General features: G+C 40.9%; 1 protein-coding gene across 2 annotated transcripts; it reads right to left on the bottom strand.

Moving 5' to 3' along the window:
* Positions 1-3,326: 3,326 nt before the first annotated feature.
* On the bottom strand, positions 3,327-13,762 carry LOC125525852 (MMS19 nucleotide excision repair protein homolog). 2 transcript variants are annotated; one of them, XM_048690858.1, is made up of 21 exons: positions 13,427-13,762; positions 12,972-13,034; positions 12,823-12,877; positions 12,262-12,359; positions 10,887-11,045; positions 10,737-10,796; positions 9,719-9,907; positions 9,553-9,606; positions 9,267-9,353; positions 8,459-9,161; positions 7,667-8,040; positions 7,506-7,579; positions 7,149-7,251; positions 6,217-7,019; positions 5,246-5,321; positions 5,046-5,157; positions 4,704-4,780; positions 4,539-4,619; positions 4,137-4,216; positions 3,823-3,932; positions 3,327-3,735 (listed from the first exon to the last, which is right to left on the bottom strand). In XM_048690858.1, the coding sequence occupies exons 1-20, from the start codon at positions 13,502-13,504 to the stop codon at positions 3,914-3,916; spliced, it is 3,345 nt and encodes a 1,114-aa protein (XP_048546815.1). In that variant the 5' UTR covers positions 13,505-13,762; the 3' UTR covers positions 3,327-3,735; positions 3,823-3,913. The 2 variants fall into 2 exon arrangements, with proteins under 2 accessions (XP_048546815.1, XP_048546813.1); XM_048690856.1 differs by lacking the exons at positions 3,327-3,735; positions 3,823-3,932 and having other exon boundaries at positions 4,052-4,216; positions 7,506-8,040.
* Positions 13,763-15,519: the final 1,757 nt, after the last annotated feature.

The raw sequence follows: 15,519 nt of genomic DNA, 5'->3' as shown, positions 1-15,519 counted from the left end.
CGTCTAGAGAGTGTGCAACTCTCAAGAGTAATAGGTACAAGAACTCTCGCTCAGAACTGCTATGATGCTAAACCACTGTCTAAGTTTGGGCTCTTGATTTTCTCTCAGTGGATCTTAAACTCAAATCACTCGGAGAGGGGTTGCTAAAAACAATCTTTTCAGAAATCTCAAACGGAGCAGCCAACAGACAATGTTGGAGCGGGCTGGCTATATATAGCCGCAGCCTTCCCTGATGGAAAATGATCAAATTAGACATCGGGCTCAGACAATGGCCGAACGACACGATTCCAATGGTCGGATTTTAGCACAACAATAACATTTCTTGTGAGGCAAGAAATGCTAACTCCTCGGTCCGAAACAAATCCCTTGCAGCGAAGAAGATCTCGGTCTCTTGCTGGCAAATATTTGCTTGGAGCTCAAAGAGATTTTTCTCACAACTTTCATTGGTTTGGGCTAAGCATCACAACAGATCTAAGCATTGAGAACCAATACCCCTCTTAATAGTACGGAGGTCCTATGACTCAAATGAATGAAAGAAGAAAAACTAAATGAATGCTACGTCTTCCATAGTATTCGACATCCATCACTGCGGTCAATTTCTTCCATCGACAGTACCGAATAACACGGATTTGCTTCAACAGTAAAATTTCGAGGGGTTGATTTCTTCTCATCAATCTTCTTGACTCTATCACTTCAACAAGTATAGCTCATTCTCCTCTGCAACTCAGATGTACTTCGGTGAAGTTTCTCGAAACCCAGCACCAGAGACAGTATGTTCTTCGGTTATGTATGGACTTTTTCTTTCTGTATGCACTAGCAAACAAATTAGTCCATACATGTTTCTATCAACAATCTCCAAAACACAAGGTAGGCAGATATTGCACCAACAAAAACCCTTCAAGCCCGCGGCGTTTCTCCTTTGGGTGAAAAATCGAGAATTGGCCTCACAAGCTTCTACTATTTTTACGAAGAGGGATCGGCGCATTCGATACCTTCTCTGGAAGAGGTGCAGTGGATACGTAGGTGACACCGTGAAGTAGTCTTGCATGAACATCATGTTCCCGAGATGGCGGTTGCGAGGGAGCAAAGACGACCGACGATCGATCCTCGCAGTCTCCTACTATTCCTATCCTCGAGCTCCTTCACGGCGAGGACCACCACCACCATCTGTTGCCGATTCTTCTTGAGCAGCGTTCGAATGTTCGAGTCGTCGGACAAGGACGAATCCTGGAGCAAAAGTTCGTCGCAAGGGCTCAAATCCATCTATAGATCACAACGGAGCTCGCATGAATGGAAATCGTTCGCTAAATTAAACTAGAAGGGGTAGAAAAGGACTCACCGGCGGATCCGGGGCAGGCGGCGACTCGGCGGCGATCGACCCGGGGCGGCTGGGTGCGGCAGATCCAGGGCGTCGGTGAAGCGGCGCGCCGGAATTGAAGGCGGCGGGCGGGCGGCGACGACTGCGGAATGGCGGGAGGGAACGCGCTAGATTGAAATATCCCTCCCGCCAACTGCTTTCCCACTATACAAGGCACCGACTAGGCGAGGGGGGGTGACCTATGTTTTCGCGAGTCGGGGGTAATTTACCATGCCCTTGGGTCGGGGGCGTTTAAGGTGTTTGTTCGGGCCGCTTTTTCTGCACAAAACTGTAAACTGACGTTATTTTGTAATTCGGCGTGACATAAGTGGTGTGCTAAAGATGCTCTAAAATCGGCTTTCTTGGCTTCCCGTAAGTCTTCGGGAAAGTTTTCTGCGAGCAACTTTTATCAGTTCATGTAAACTTCTTTCCCTAATTTTTTATTTGATTTATTTTTTCATTAAACAAATTTTGTTATTCCTCTAGGGCCTGCTGGTCAGTGGTGGCGGCCGTCGGCAAGCGGCGTTGGGGCGGCACGAAAAGCAGCGGTGGCACAGCGTACTCCCGGCATGGTGGCAGCGACGGTAGCGGTGCATCGTGGCAGCGACGGCGTTTGGCATGTTGCTTGTGGAAGTTTCATCGCGGTTATCTTCCCTCCAAAAAGATATAAGAAGGTCATCCTTCCATTTCCATAAATCAGCGGAGAGAAATAAGTAGAGCGTTTTGATGCCTAGACTCATCTGCACTCGGTTAGAAAAAATCGTAAAAAATTCAAAACAAATTTAAAAAATTCCAAATGTTTTTGTGTGGTAGACAATTTAATACGTGAGATGCGCTACAAATTTCATGTCATTTGGACATCTGAGCAGCTCAGCAAAAAAGATAAATCGGATCAAAACAATACATAAACAGTAAACATTTTTACGGACCCCTAATTTGTCTTTTGCTGAGAGCTGCTCAAATGTTCAAATGACTTGAAATTTCAAGCAGGTCTCACGCATCAAATTGTCTATCACACAAAAAAAAGGAATTTTTTGAATTTTTCTAGTATTTGTTTTAATATTTTTTGTCAGCACAGATGCAGATGAACTTGGGTGCAGAGATGGATTTTCGGGAAGAAATGACCTATTTTACTGGATCCTCTAAAGATAAAGCCAGTTTACGGGAACTGTTGGAGCTGCTCTAACGATGTACATATTGAGTGGGGTGAAGAGGTGCCATGACTTGAGCTTTTTTGGTCGGCAGCCTGCCTCACCCTAATGCTCTACAAGGCTCATACATGTGGGGCAGCCAAACACCATCTCAGTATCAGGAATTGCCCCTTTCAAACATACCTATGCTGCTGCCGATGGGCAAAGTCGGCATGACCATGTACGGGTGCATCTCGGCATTGGTCTTCTCCAGGTTCATCATCTACGACAAGGAGAATCTGATCAAGAGGCACACCACCTACAACAATGTCCCAGCAGGACAGAGATCAGGTGACATGCACATTTGCATGTCACCGTGTGCCTTGCAGCCGAAATTCAAATTAATATGTGCTGTGAAGATGCATGATTTTTTTCAGATTTTTTTTGTAATGTTTAAATTTGAATTTCGGCCACAAGGCACACGGTGCATGTCACATGATCTCTGTCCGTCACAGCAACCATCTCACTGTACCTATGGCATCATCATCTTGCCATTGTCACTGCTCTGAGTGTTTCAGACTCGCTAGGCAATTCTGCTTGTAGAGATGACAGTCAGGGTGCTGCCATGCCGAACGCTGATTCCAAGGAAAAAATGTGTCGATGTCCAGGGGATGGAACAGGTACGTCTGGGCTGAACAGTTTATAGTGGGAATTGTTGCAGGTTTGCAATGGAACAACTTATTGCATCGTAGATCATGAAACCTTCCTGATGATTTGACATAGTTAACTAAAACTCAGCAAGTTGGATTTAACACATCACATTTTAATCACGGAAGAAAGACTTTGAACATAATCATATATAGTTATATAGCTGAGCATACCTAGGGAACTCACGGCTTAGAAAAACTATTTGGGTATGTTGAACAACTTTACATGATAATCAGCACTCGGGCCATATCTGACTTGCATTCTCCCGACTTGAGAGACAAATGCAATGCATAGTGAGGAGAACCGGAGATACATTCACGAACTGGTCCTATAAATGTCCATTCATGATAAATACAAGGAAAAAGGGACGGAAGAGCGGTCAGCCAGATTGAACCCAATGCACTGACATACACCATCCAACTGTGGTTCGCCAAATTTCCTCCTAAGAACTCACCTCCCGCCAGAACTTACACAGTCCAAAAGCATTTCAAAGGCAGAATGAGCCGCATTGTCCTCTACCACCCTACGGGCTACCACAACCTGCATCGCGCCGACAATCAAGTAATCTGAAAAGTCTTAAGGGAATAATCAAGATGAAACAACCAACAAGATGGAAGAATGACATACCTATCACACATCTCAATACTTATCAAGCTCTAACATGATCTGTTCAGTGAGTAATTCCAAACTATGATGCAGTGGCGGGAGAAAGACTACCTTAAGCAAATGATGATTGCCTGCAGGAAAATAACGACTCATCAGGAAAGGTTGAGGCTCGTAAAGGATTTTTTATTTTTATTTTGAGGGAAAGCCACCATGGTGACTTCATTCAAATGGAATAAAGTTGCATCGTTTGCCAATTGCCCAAATATTACATCAGGTGGTTCATGTTGCCACAGAATAGCACCAGAACTCTTAGAAATAGGATATAGTTTTCATACCATGTTTGTCGACATCGAACAGCCTCTTGGCGAACAGCCCTTTTCTTATCATCAAGAGCCTTGATTGCTGCTTGTAGGACCTGCAAGAATATACCATTCTGCAATGAGTTCTCTTTTATTCCTTCAGAAGGAAACATTTTCTTACTTGACAACAGTTGCGATATTAAGACACCCTAAGTTCCTAATAACAACAAGAAATTAGTCATAAGTTAGATATATACCATCTCAATTATCCATAATGTTCTAAAGTGTGCAGTTAAAACATGAGACCTAATTAGCTCCACCAATAAGGGGAGTGCTATCCATGATTAACAAAAAGCACAGTATAATAATAACTCAATGTCTTAAAGGTCGTATTGTGTGCACATTCTCAACAACCATCTGCATAAATAGAAAAATGACCTGTGATCGCATGCGATAAACTTTTGAGTGGGGAAAGCTAGACATGGCAACAAAACATTGCAAGGCAGTCTCCCGAACAACCTACAGGAGAAAGGAAAAAGGTTGTGAAAAATGCTGATCTTACAAGTGGAACAAGTGAACTGAATATGAAAAACTCGTAAGTACCATCATGTGAGGATAGGAAACAAGTTGTGCAAGTACACTGATAATGATGCGGATATTTTCCACAATGCATTCTTTGCCTGCATAAGACAAACAAGATTTAGCGCCCGAAGAAAGAAATAGCATCAGGAATTTAGTACTTCCTCTGTCCCAAAATAAGTGACATGGTTTTAGTTCAAATTGACAGAGGTAGAACGCAGCATACACCAGTCAAATTTACATAGTAAACAAAAGAAAATGAACTGAATGGATGCATCAATGCATGCACATCAAACACAATTTATTGAATTAATGGCTACTAAGTAGGAACTTATGGAAGTAATTGAGTAAAGTAAATGATATCACCTTTTTCATCCATCAGCATTCCAGATAAAACAAGCAACAAACTATACACTAGATCTTTATCCTGAATATCCACACTCAATTTGGCTAAGATATCAATCATCACGAGCAAAATCTGAAAAAACAATTAGTTAAGCAATTGGGCAATTAGTATGCTCTGATCCGACAAAGGTTGTGCATGCTTCAATCAAGAAGTAATTAACCTGATGGGCTTCTGTTATAACTGCTGACACTGGAGCATTGGTAATAATATGTCCGAATGCTCGATATATCACCAATCTGCAGTAGGTGATATTTTTCAGTTGCTTCAAGGCATTTGACAAATAAAAAAATCACTAAAATCACAGGATCAGTTCATCAAATGAACTAAAACTGGCATCAGACCATCACTTAGCTATACAATATTTTTAATCAAAATACACTTTTCTCTAAAATATAAATCATGATGATAAAAATTAATGAGGAAAAGCACAATATGGAACTAAATTAGGGGCCAGTTCTTTTGGGTGGCTTAAAAATTAAGCTGCCTCTCCCCAGCTTAAAAAATAAGCCACCCTCAAAATTTGTTAATGCTTATTAGTAATCCCATAACAAGCTCAGAAGCCCCAATGAATGAGGGAGGCAGTTTATGGAAAAAGCTGGGGAGGAGGCGGCTTATTTTTTAAGCCGCCAAAAGAACTGGCCCTAAATAATGTGATGCAACCTAGTCCTGAGGTTACAAAATTGCAGTATTCAACTGATGTGGCAACTCAAATGTCTTTTTCCTCCAAGGCACACATAGTATAAAAAATTCTTTGACTTCTAAACTCGTGCCACGGTTCAGTTTGGCTTGCTATCATGAAAAAGTTACATTACCATCTTGATATCCGAAACGGTGTCATCACATTGCTTTCTTTTCGCTTACACGTATAATGTGAACAAAGGTATGCAAAGTCAGAGTACACAAATAAACTAAGCTGAACCCTTGGGAATTTCACAGAGGACGAATCAAAACTAAATGCACAAAAGTGTCCAAGCTAATTGATAGAACAGATATGTCCACATATAAACTAAGCTAAACCCTTGGGAGATGCTGCTGGTGCATAGGCAAAGTAACAGAAACATGGTATACAAATGTGTATGGTTCAAATCAATACAAGATATAATACAAAGCGATGAGAATGTTGATACCTACTTTGTTGTCAGCTCAGAGGTCTCCTTAAGTTTAGAGAGAAATATTGGCATCAGTATTGAGAAAAAACGCTGCTTATACAAAAACTTTATTCTTGCATGGAACTTTTTATTTAGGCAGACTTCTGAATCACCCATCATCACATGGAATGCATCAGCTGCAGCTGTTGCTAGAGAAGCATCTGATGAGAGGCATTTAAGAAGAAACAATGAAATTTCCTTCACTTTCTCATCTCCTCTCATAAGCAATCCTTTGCCAATCCATGCCAAGCCACATAAGATATCAATCTTTGAACCTATGCTTCCAGGCAAGCTGTCTGAGAAGTTAGCATTATCCAAAGTGGCAGCAGGAGAGCAAGACATCTTCAAATTGCTGCTGGGTAATACAATTGAGAAACATCCCCCAAGAATAACATCAAGTATTTTATCCAGCTTAATCTCGTGTGAGAACTCTGAATTCTGTAGATATTTATTGAAAATAGAAGCTAATGCATGAGCAGCTGGTATATGCCCATTCAGTAGAAAGACCGAAAAGAGGTTAATCATCATCATCATTTCTGGTACAGGTGTTTGAGGCCAAAGACCAACTATGACTGATGAAAGCATACACACAAGAGCTGTATCTTGAACAGAGTGTGCAGGAACTAACTCGTCAACAGACAAAAGATGGCGTGTTAATGCTTTCACTGGGAGAGACAGCATCGATGATACTATACCGCATGCTTTCTGAACAATCAACGACTGTTGTTCCTCTGTGCAGACTCTGACTAATAACTTCATTCCCATCATTAGTGAGTCAAGAAGACCCTGAGAGAGAAAAGTGAGTGTTCCATGATTACACAGTACAGATTTATGCGTCACATGCCAAATATATACCTAAGAACCAGTAATTCAACTGCATTAGCAAAAAAAATAATCAGTTTGATGGAGCTTCACCTGTGATATGATTCGGTCCAGAGTAACCAAGTCCCCAATCTCATCCCAGAGACGCAGAGCAAAGCTCAAAGCAAGTTCATTGAGACCACCGGAAGTAAAGAACCTGCCATAATGGAGATGGTTACTCAGAGAGAAGATGATATTTGGCTAACATATATCCTGTCAAAAGGCTAGTACAGGGCACAGGTACCAAGCATGCCACCAGTAACATTTTTCAGCTATCGAATTGGTCAAGTATGTGCAACCTTTTTACAGTTAGGTTTGCACAAACTGAGAAAGATGTTTCAAGATTACAGACTAATCGTAACCCATGTTTGTTGATACAGCAATACATACTGGAATGCAAAGTTGGCATACCAAGGAAGGAGACGACTAGAGTAAAAATCAATCAGACAGGTTACATAGTCCGCACATTCTATACTTCCATTAACCTGCAGGATCAATAAAACATTAGTTTGGTTGCTTATAAAATGCAATTTGCAGGAAATAAGAAGACAACAGGGGGATTCGTTACAGGCCTGAGAGATATTTGTGATGACAGTTTCTTCAAGTGATCTGGCAACCCTTAACATATAGTTCACACTAGCGGTGCCAACTTCAAAACATGCTTCAAGTCTTAGATTCAGAGGCATCGATGCATCACAAGATTCAGCCAAACGAATTATCTTGTCGACAACAATTCTATTGTAAACCATTTCTCTTTTAGAAGCATGTAATTCCACAGCAGATGAGCCAATGCTAGTCAATGTTTTCAATGATAATCTCCACAAATGTGCATTTTCATACTTGCTTGTAATTACTAAGGTAAGCATCAGCAAAATATTCTCATAAGCATTTTCCAGTAGAAGTGAACATTGTTCCGGGATAGTTGCAAGTATCAGCAAACCCTTCACTGCAAACAATTTATAAGAAACAACCATATTAGGATAGACAGATTGATCCTCAATGATTCTAAAGAAGCACTGAAATTCAACAAGAGAAAAATAAAAATTAAGAGTCCATCAATTAAATATTTGGAACTAAAATATGACCTTGATGAATAAGGTAGACCATATAGACTAGAATCTCCAGAAATGGCTAAAGAGTTATTGACAAATAATATGTAGACTGAAAGAGCACGGCTATGGACAGCATGTCTATTTGCAAACCAGATGCACGACCTTTTGTAATGAGGAGTTCTCTTAAGCAAAATCTACAAGCATGGATTAGGAAAGTTCAGATAGTTGTGAGTTTGTGACAGCGCCTAATAGGTGCATGTTGTCTTACAAAATGTGGTATGTAGCAAGTCATAATTAAAGACTTCAACATACCAGCAAACGAAATACATTCTTTTCTGACTGCTGACTGGGTAGGCTGAGAATCAATAGTCAGCAATTTTCCGAAAAGATGGATGATTTGATCCAGCTTTTCCTCTAAGATAAGCCACCAGGACTCCTCTGCTGGGACGCCTTCTCGAGATGCAACAGCGACTTCTCGGCAGGATGAAAGCATTTGAACAGATAAATAGAGAGCTCCATAGTTAATAGAAGCAGGAGATGATCCATTGGCGATGCTCAGGTGTTGAGAATCAAAACCAGCTGAGTTTCCCAAAATATCCACCAAGCGTTTAAAATGTGCTTGAAAAACTCTAGTGCACAAATATGTAGATGACCCAGCAAGAATAGAAACGACACTTCCAAGGGCTTGCAGTGAACTACCGATGGAGTTCTCTTCAGTTGTTACAGAATGGATGTTATTCACAATATCCTCATCCAACAAGATCAAATTGATGAAAATATCTCTATCCGAAGAATGTATATATGTAACAGCAGTCTTCAAGCAATGTTCAGCTTCTGATATTATTTGATTCTTATTATTCTCTGCATCTTTAGGTGACCCTGATGATAAAAGTTGATCTGAAGAAAGGCTAAAAAGTACTTCTTTCAACTTAAACCAAATAGCTGATGCGTGTGTAACCATTCTATCAGCTCCATAGCAGTGAATGCAATTGTCCAAATATTTCAAGGAATCAAGCTGTACAAAATACTAACATGTGAATTTTTAGCAGAAAATCAAAGAGGTTATTCACTTTGTTAGATTGATGAACTTGAAACATTAAGATAAGTTAAAACTGCTGACCTTTGCTAATGGAAGATCGGAAGAAAGTTTATCTAGAAGCAATGGGATGGCAAAGGGCTCGAAATATGGACTTGTACAAAAGGCATGCTGCAAATATTTAAACAGGTTGTTAACCACACAAGTAAAATAATAGAAACATGTTTTCATTTAGAAGTATGATAAGGTGATATAACACACAACTCCATAGTCGCATTTGACAAATAATTATAGCGCCGAGCCATATGTTCAGTTCAAAAAATTGAATGGTCTTTGAAATAATCTATCAGGTAAAATACTAAGGTCATACCATCAATGCCCTAGAAAGTTCGTCTCTTGTAACACCTAAATTATCACCGGCTCCCTGCACATATACATGATACCATATTGGAGAAAGGAACGTCAAGAACTAATTAAGTTGCAGAATGACATACACACGAAAATGTTTTGGAAGCCACGATAGTTCATCAACATACATGTGTGAAGTAAACAGGAAAATATTTGCTCAGAATCTCAAAAAGGTCACTTGCAAATTGGTCTGCGATACCAGATGGGTCTGGGAACAGCTTCATGACAACTTCCACCACATGAAAAGAAAGCTTCAAGCACTCTGGGTCTTTTTCTTCATCGATTGATTGACAGATCCAGTATAGCAATTCATCATCCTGGGCATACAGATTAAACTTGTGTTGGTAATGAACACATGATTGAATAAATCCAGGAGAGGTGTAAATAACCAAACAAAATAATATATAAAACCAGCCTCCATGACAGAGGTTGGAAATGAAGATTCATCCATTCTAGAATACTTGTACACCACCAAACTACCCATATCAAGTATCAACTCTACCTCTATGCTTGATTTATTACCTTATTTTTCTTCCAATAATATTGGAAGGTTGTCACACTTTACCCCAAGCATGATAACATCAATACGCAAGATTTGGTCAACAGTACAGAGCATTACATAATGCAACAGATACCATATGCTTGCCAGATAAGGAAATGCAAACACATCAAGAAATAATCACGACGATACAAAAAATCACTCCCTCCATTTCACTATAATTATCCAGTGTGCAAACCTGGGAGGCACCAATTTAAGTACTATTTGATACTCCCTTCGTTCCAAATTACTCATCGCAGAAATGGATGTATCTAGAACTAAAATTCATCTAGATACATCCATACCTGCAACAAGTAATTCGGAACGGAGGGAGTAGAATTGAACAATGTTTAACCCAGTTGGATAGACATACTACTACTCTATGTAATGGGAATGGGTATGGTCTTATTACAATGAATATTACTTAACTTTCGGCGCCTCCTAGATAGACGCGCCGAACATACACAGTTAACTAGAGTTGGTAACATGTTAGAAGTTAGAACATGCAAGGGGTATGGTTAACATGTAGGACTAACTTAATGATAACTACTAATACAGTTTTGAGATGATGGTGTGATCCATAGTTGTCCAGAGAGTAAGTATCATACCATTGTCTTGACAGCTTCTGGGTAGTGATCAAGTATCCAGCTAAAAATTTCAAAGCACATCTAGAAAGAAAAGAGTGATGAAAAATCGATCAATAGATAGATTAAATCTAACTTTATTTAAGCATATTTGTGCTGAAGATTCAAATCAACCTTGCGGTCAGCAGCTGCAAGTGACTGTACTTGAACATCAGCTATGAAAGCCTCAACTAGTCTTTTGACATCAGCAACCATAATAGTGCCAACAGATGATTTTCTGTGCAATAGAGCCAAGCATCCAACAAGAGCTCCCCGCAGTGCTTGCCAATCCGACTGAAGCCAAAAACGAAGTTCACGAGTAATGAGAGAAGGGTGGCCAATTTGTCACCATAGGGTAAAGATCACCAAAGCAATAGCATGGCACTAAACAAACGTTGCAGTTTAATAGGAGCTATGGGTCTTCTGAAGAACAATTTGCTTCACTGGATATTTTCTTGAGACAAAAACTTCGTAATAGAGAACTAAAAGGCTATACCAACATTATAATGTTATAGTGTCAAAAATGGTCTTGCATTTTGGGACGGAGTACATCTCTGTAGGGAGTGAGAATTCTTTGCAAAGTATTACTGGAGTCAAATTTAGGGGTAGTCTAACTTAATATGAATTGATGACTATATGTAACCTAGGACCGGGCTCATTGCTAACTTTCTTCTTTAATTAAATATAAAGCCCAGGTGAACTGCTTATATGCCACCTAAGTCATCGCTTATTTGGAGATATCAAATTGAAGAAGTTGCAACAATATCCCACTGGCCTGCTAGGTAAAATGATGACATATTGGGGTTGCAACCCGTTGGGATACGGTTGGAGCCAAAATATTGGCTAGCCAGTTGGCAAGACAAATCGGTAGCCAATTTTTGGGCTTGTCCAAACATTGGCAAGCCAAACTTTGGAATTATACCAAGCAGCCCAAGTCTTTCTTATGTCAAATCAAGTTACTGACAATATTTGATCTTAACTGGATAGAACGGCCAAATTCACTCTTGTGCGCAACGTTTCGAACAATTGTTTTTCACAAAAATTGAACAGCTTGGATACATGTAAGCCATACAAAAATAAAACTTAGAAATCTGAAACCTAATACCTACCCATATTCAGTCATTTGTATTCCACAACAGGGAGCTTAGTATTGCTAAAAATTCAACCTTGGAATCAAAGATGTGGCTGCCATAAACATGTAATCATTAGTTTCTAGAGTGTCATGGCAAAGACAGAGTATACTGGCCTATTTAATCTGGGCAAAGAAGGCTGTGGTGTAAGAACTTTAATAAGTCAACATTACTACAGCCATTAGCTTCCCCAGATTGATGACCTTATTCCCAAGGGTTTTTATCTCACTCTATGTTACAATTACAATAAGGACACAAGACCAGAAGGTAAGATTTGCTATTTAGTTCAGGTGTAAATGGGAACTCATAAGACTAGTGTTTGAGAAACTGTGTATGCACTTCAAAAGTCAAATAACCATGATGCACAAAGTCAAACTTACCAATCTTGATATAAAGAAGTCTGACAATGTTGTGATGGCATTGACATCTAACCATTTAAATGAAATGTGAGACATGATTTGCCCCAGAAGCAGTATTCCTGCAAAACAAACAGAAGCATATCCTTAACAAACTGCAGGGAACTATGCATGTACCAGCAAAAGATTATGACGCTGAACTTAAATCTATTATGCAGAAATGACTTTGCAGAACAGAAAATGAAAAACAATGGTTGCAAAAGGTTTTTCTTTATCAACAATGTAACCATCCAAGAACCAATAAAGTGTTGTGCTAGCTACCGATGTGCGGACGTACGTGGATGTGTCTCTCTATTGCACAGTACGACTTTACATTTTTCAGTAGAAGAAATCCACAATAATCTTCACTGAAGAAAGAAAGCTTGACTTATGGATTTTTTCGAACTGTGCTAACAGTGAAGAGCAACTATCACCTGTATAGCCTTAAAACTTGGCATAGACCGTAACTTTACTTGCATTATCAAATTTGCAAATTTTCTAACAATGCATGGGAGGAAAAGATATGAAATGAGGGGTAAAAGAAACCTCTTGCTCTAACAATGTGGTCTGTTGTCGTCAAATACATGTCCATCTTAGACACCTGAAACGATACCACCAACAAGATCTATAAAGAACTACCCTCCTTAGCCAAATCATGGAGCAAAGTGTATGATCTCCGAGAAACCAGGACATACCAAATCGAAGAGCGTCAGCTTGTCCTTGTTGACCAAGGCTGCAAGAGCATCCACGCCCGCAGACTGTTGCACACCACATAACAACAGCATTAGCGTCCACAAGAAACTAAAATAACAAAGGAGAGCGTGTATCATCAAGCATACTAAGCTACGCAATGACAACATTTGCCCCATGTATTAAGCAAATAGCAGTTTGTACCAAATTGTGTTAGAAATACAGAAGCCTCTGCAACACTGGAGCTTGTGTCAGTGAAGCTTATAGGTGCTGCCCGTTAGCTAAATTCTTATGAGAAAATCGCACAATAATTACATATGAAGTGAATGAGACTCCGTCAATTGTTAAGCGGGTGTATATTCCAAGCGAACCATGCGAGCCAAAAACAGAATTTATGAAGCAGAAGGCACCGAAGGCCTCAACAGTAATAGGGGATGGGGATGGGGAGGGGAGACCGTACGTGCTGGGCGGGGGAGCGGGAGACGTCAACGAAGGCCTCAACGTGGGGGACCCACTCGCCGGCAGGGACCTTCGCCATTGCCGCCACAAGGTACGAGCCGTGGCCTTGAAGCCTCGCTTCCGCTTCCAGGGTTTAGGGTTTTGCTAGTGAAGGAGACGGGGCGACGGAGGAGGCGTACGGGGAGGCGGATGCAGCAGGCCCGCAGCGGCGGCGGGTGGAGGCGGCCGGCGGCGGTGGCGGTGGCGGTGGCGGTGGCGGCGGCGGTAACCTAGCGTGCGTGGAGACACTCCTCCGCCAGGCTGCGTGCGTGCTTTTGGCCTCTCTTTTTTTTGTAAGGGGGCGTGCGTGCTTTCGGCTGAATTTGGTCACGGGGTGAGGCTCAGACAGTCAGACCTGGCCAGATGGGCCGGCCCGGCCTGGCCTAAACGGGCCAGGGACGGCAGAGCCCACCCAGGCACGCCTAATAATATGCGGGTCGTGCTGGGCAGGCCCTCCGGCACGTTTAGCCCACTAGGCCCCCTGATTTTGGGATGTTTTGGGCCTATCTGGGCTTCATAGGGCTAATATATAAATAAAATCTAGTTCCTCAAAAAATTCTAAAAAATAAAAAGAGTAATCGGGCTGTGTCGTGCTGCCCGGCCTCGCGGGCCACGTGTCGGGCCAGGACCACCATGGGCCGGGCACACAGGCTATCCGGACAGCATGCTAAGACCATCCCATTTGGCCACGTTTGGTCAGACTCTGCATACAACCCGATACGCGAAGCACGAAGCCCAAACCCATATAGCCCGAACCTGAAAGACCTGAGCACTTTCTTGGGTGTCAAATCCAAAAACCTTTGAATTTAAAGATACCTCAAACTTATGGAAAATCCTATCTGCCACATTTTGCGGCAAATTGTCAAATTGTCAACCTACCGCACACCCTATCGGTCGAATAGGCCGGACCAGCTGTGTGTGTGACAGCATCGGTTTTGTGAACCTTCTGGTTGGTTCTTGGTTTGGGAACTTTGTAGAAGGTTCCTAAACCGGTTTCTTTTTTTCTGTTTTTTCATTGTTGTTTTCGTTTTTATTTTTCCTTTTCTTTTTCATTTTTTCCTTTCCTTTTTCTTTTTTTCCTTTTGTTTTCTGTTTTATTTTTCTCGTTAATACTTTTTTTGTTTTTTTTTGCCTTTTATAAGTTTACTTTTATTCCTTATTCTTGTTTCAAGTTTCATTTTCTTTTTTTTTAAGATTTCATTTTTCGAAAATTGTTGGGAAACTTAAAAAAATGTTCGTGCTTTTAAAAACAGTCAATATTTCAAAAAATACTGAGCAGACATTCAAAAAAGTTTTTCTTTTTTTTTTCTTTGACAAGAGTGTAGCTGGCAGGACATTGATACTGCTTTCGATGCATGCCGTCTTTTTCATGCATACGTTGCTGGTCCTTCCGTGTCTTCGATGTATCTTTTGTCTTCCCGTACACGCCCAAGAAGCCTAGCAGATTCACGCAAAGATTATTCGCCACGTGCATCACGTCGATTGTAGAGCGAACCTCTTCCATTTCAAAGAATAGATTGTCTGTCAGGATCCTTTTCAAAGATTACTTTTAAATCCTTGACCATATCAAATATATCATCACCAGTACGATGGCGAGACTTCTTCCGATGATCCGCCTCACCTTTGAAATGCTTGTCTTTCTTTCTTAAGAGATGCTTGATCGGAAAAAATCAACGATGTCCCAGGTACACATTCTTCTTACATTTATCTAAATATATACTTTCGGTGTCATCTAAACAGTGTGTGCATGCATGGTATCCCTTGTTCGTCTATCCTGAAAGGTTACTAAGAGCAGGTCAATTATTGATGGTTACAAACAGCAACGCTCGTAGGTCAAATTCATGTTGTTTGTGCCCATCCCACACACGTACACCATTTTTGTTCTACGGCTATAAAAGGTCTTCAACTAATGGCCTTAGTTACACATCAATGTCGTTGCCGGATTGTTTGGAGCCTTGGATGAGCACTGGCATCATAATGAACTTCCGCTTCATGCACAACCAAGGAGAAAGGTTATAGATACATAGAGTCATAAGCCAAGTGCTATGATTGTTG

This window comes from Triticum urartu, chromosome 7 (assembly GCF_003073215.2).
Source record: "Triticum urartu cultivar G1812 chromosome 7, Tu2.1, whole genome shotgun sequence".
Lineage (NCBI taxonomy): Eukaryota > Viridiplantae > Streptophyta > Magnoliopsida > Poales > Poaceae > Triticum > Triticum urartu.
This window is presented reverse-complemented; position numbering and strand designations above follow the sequence as displayed.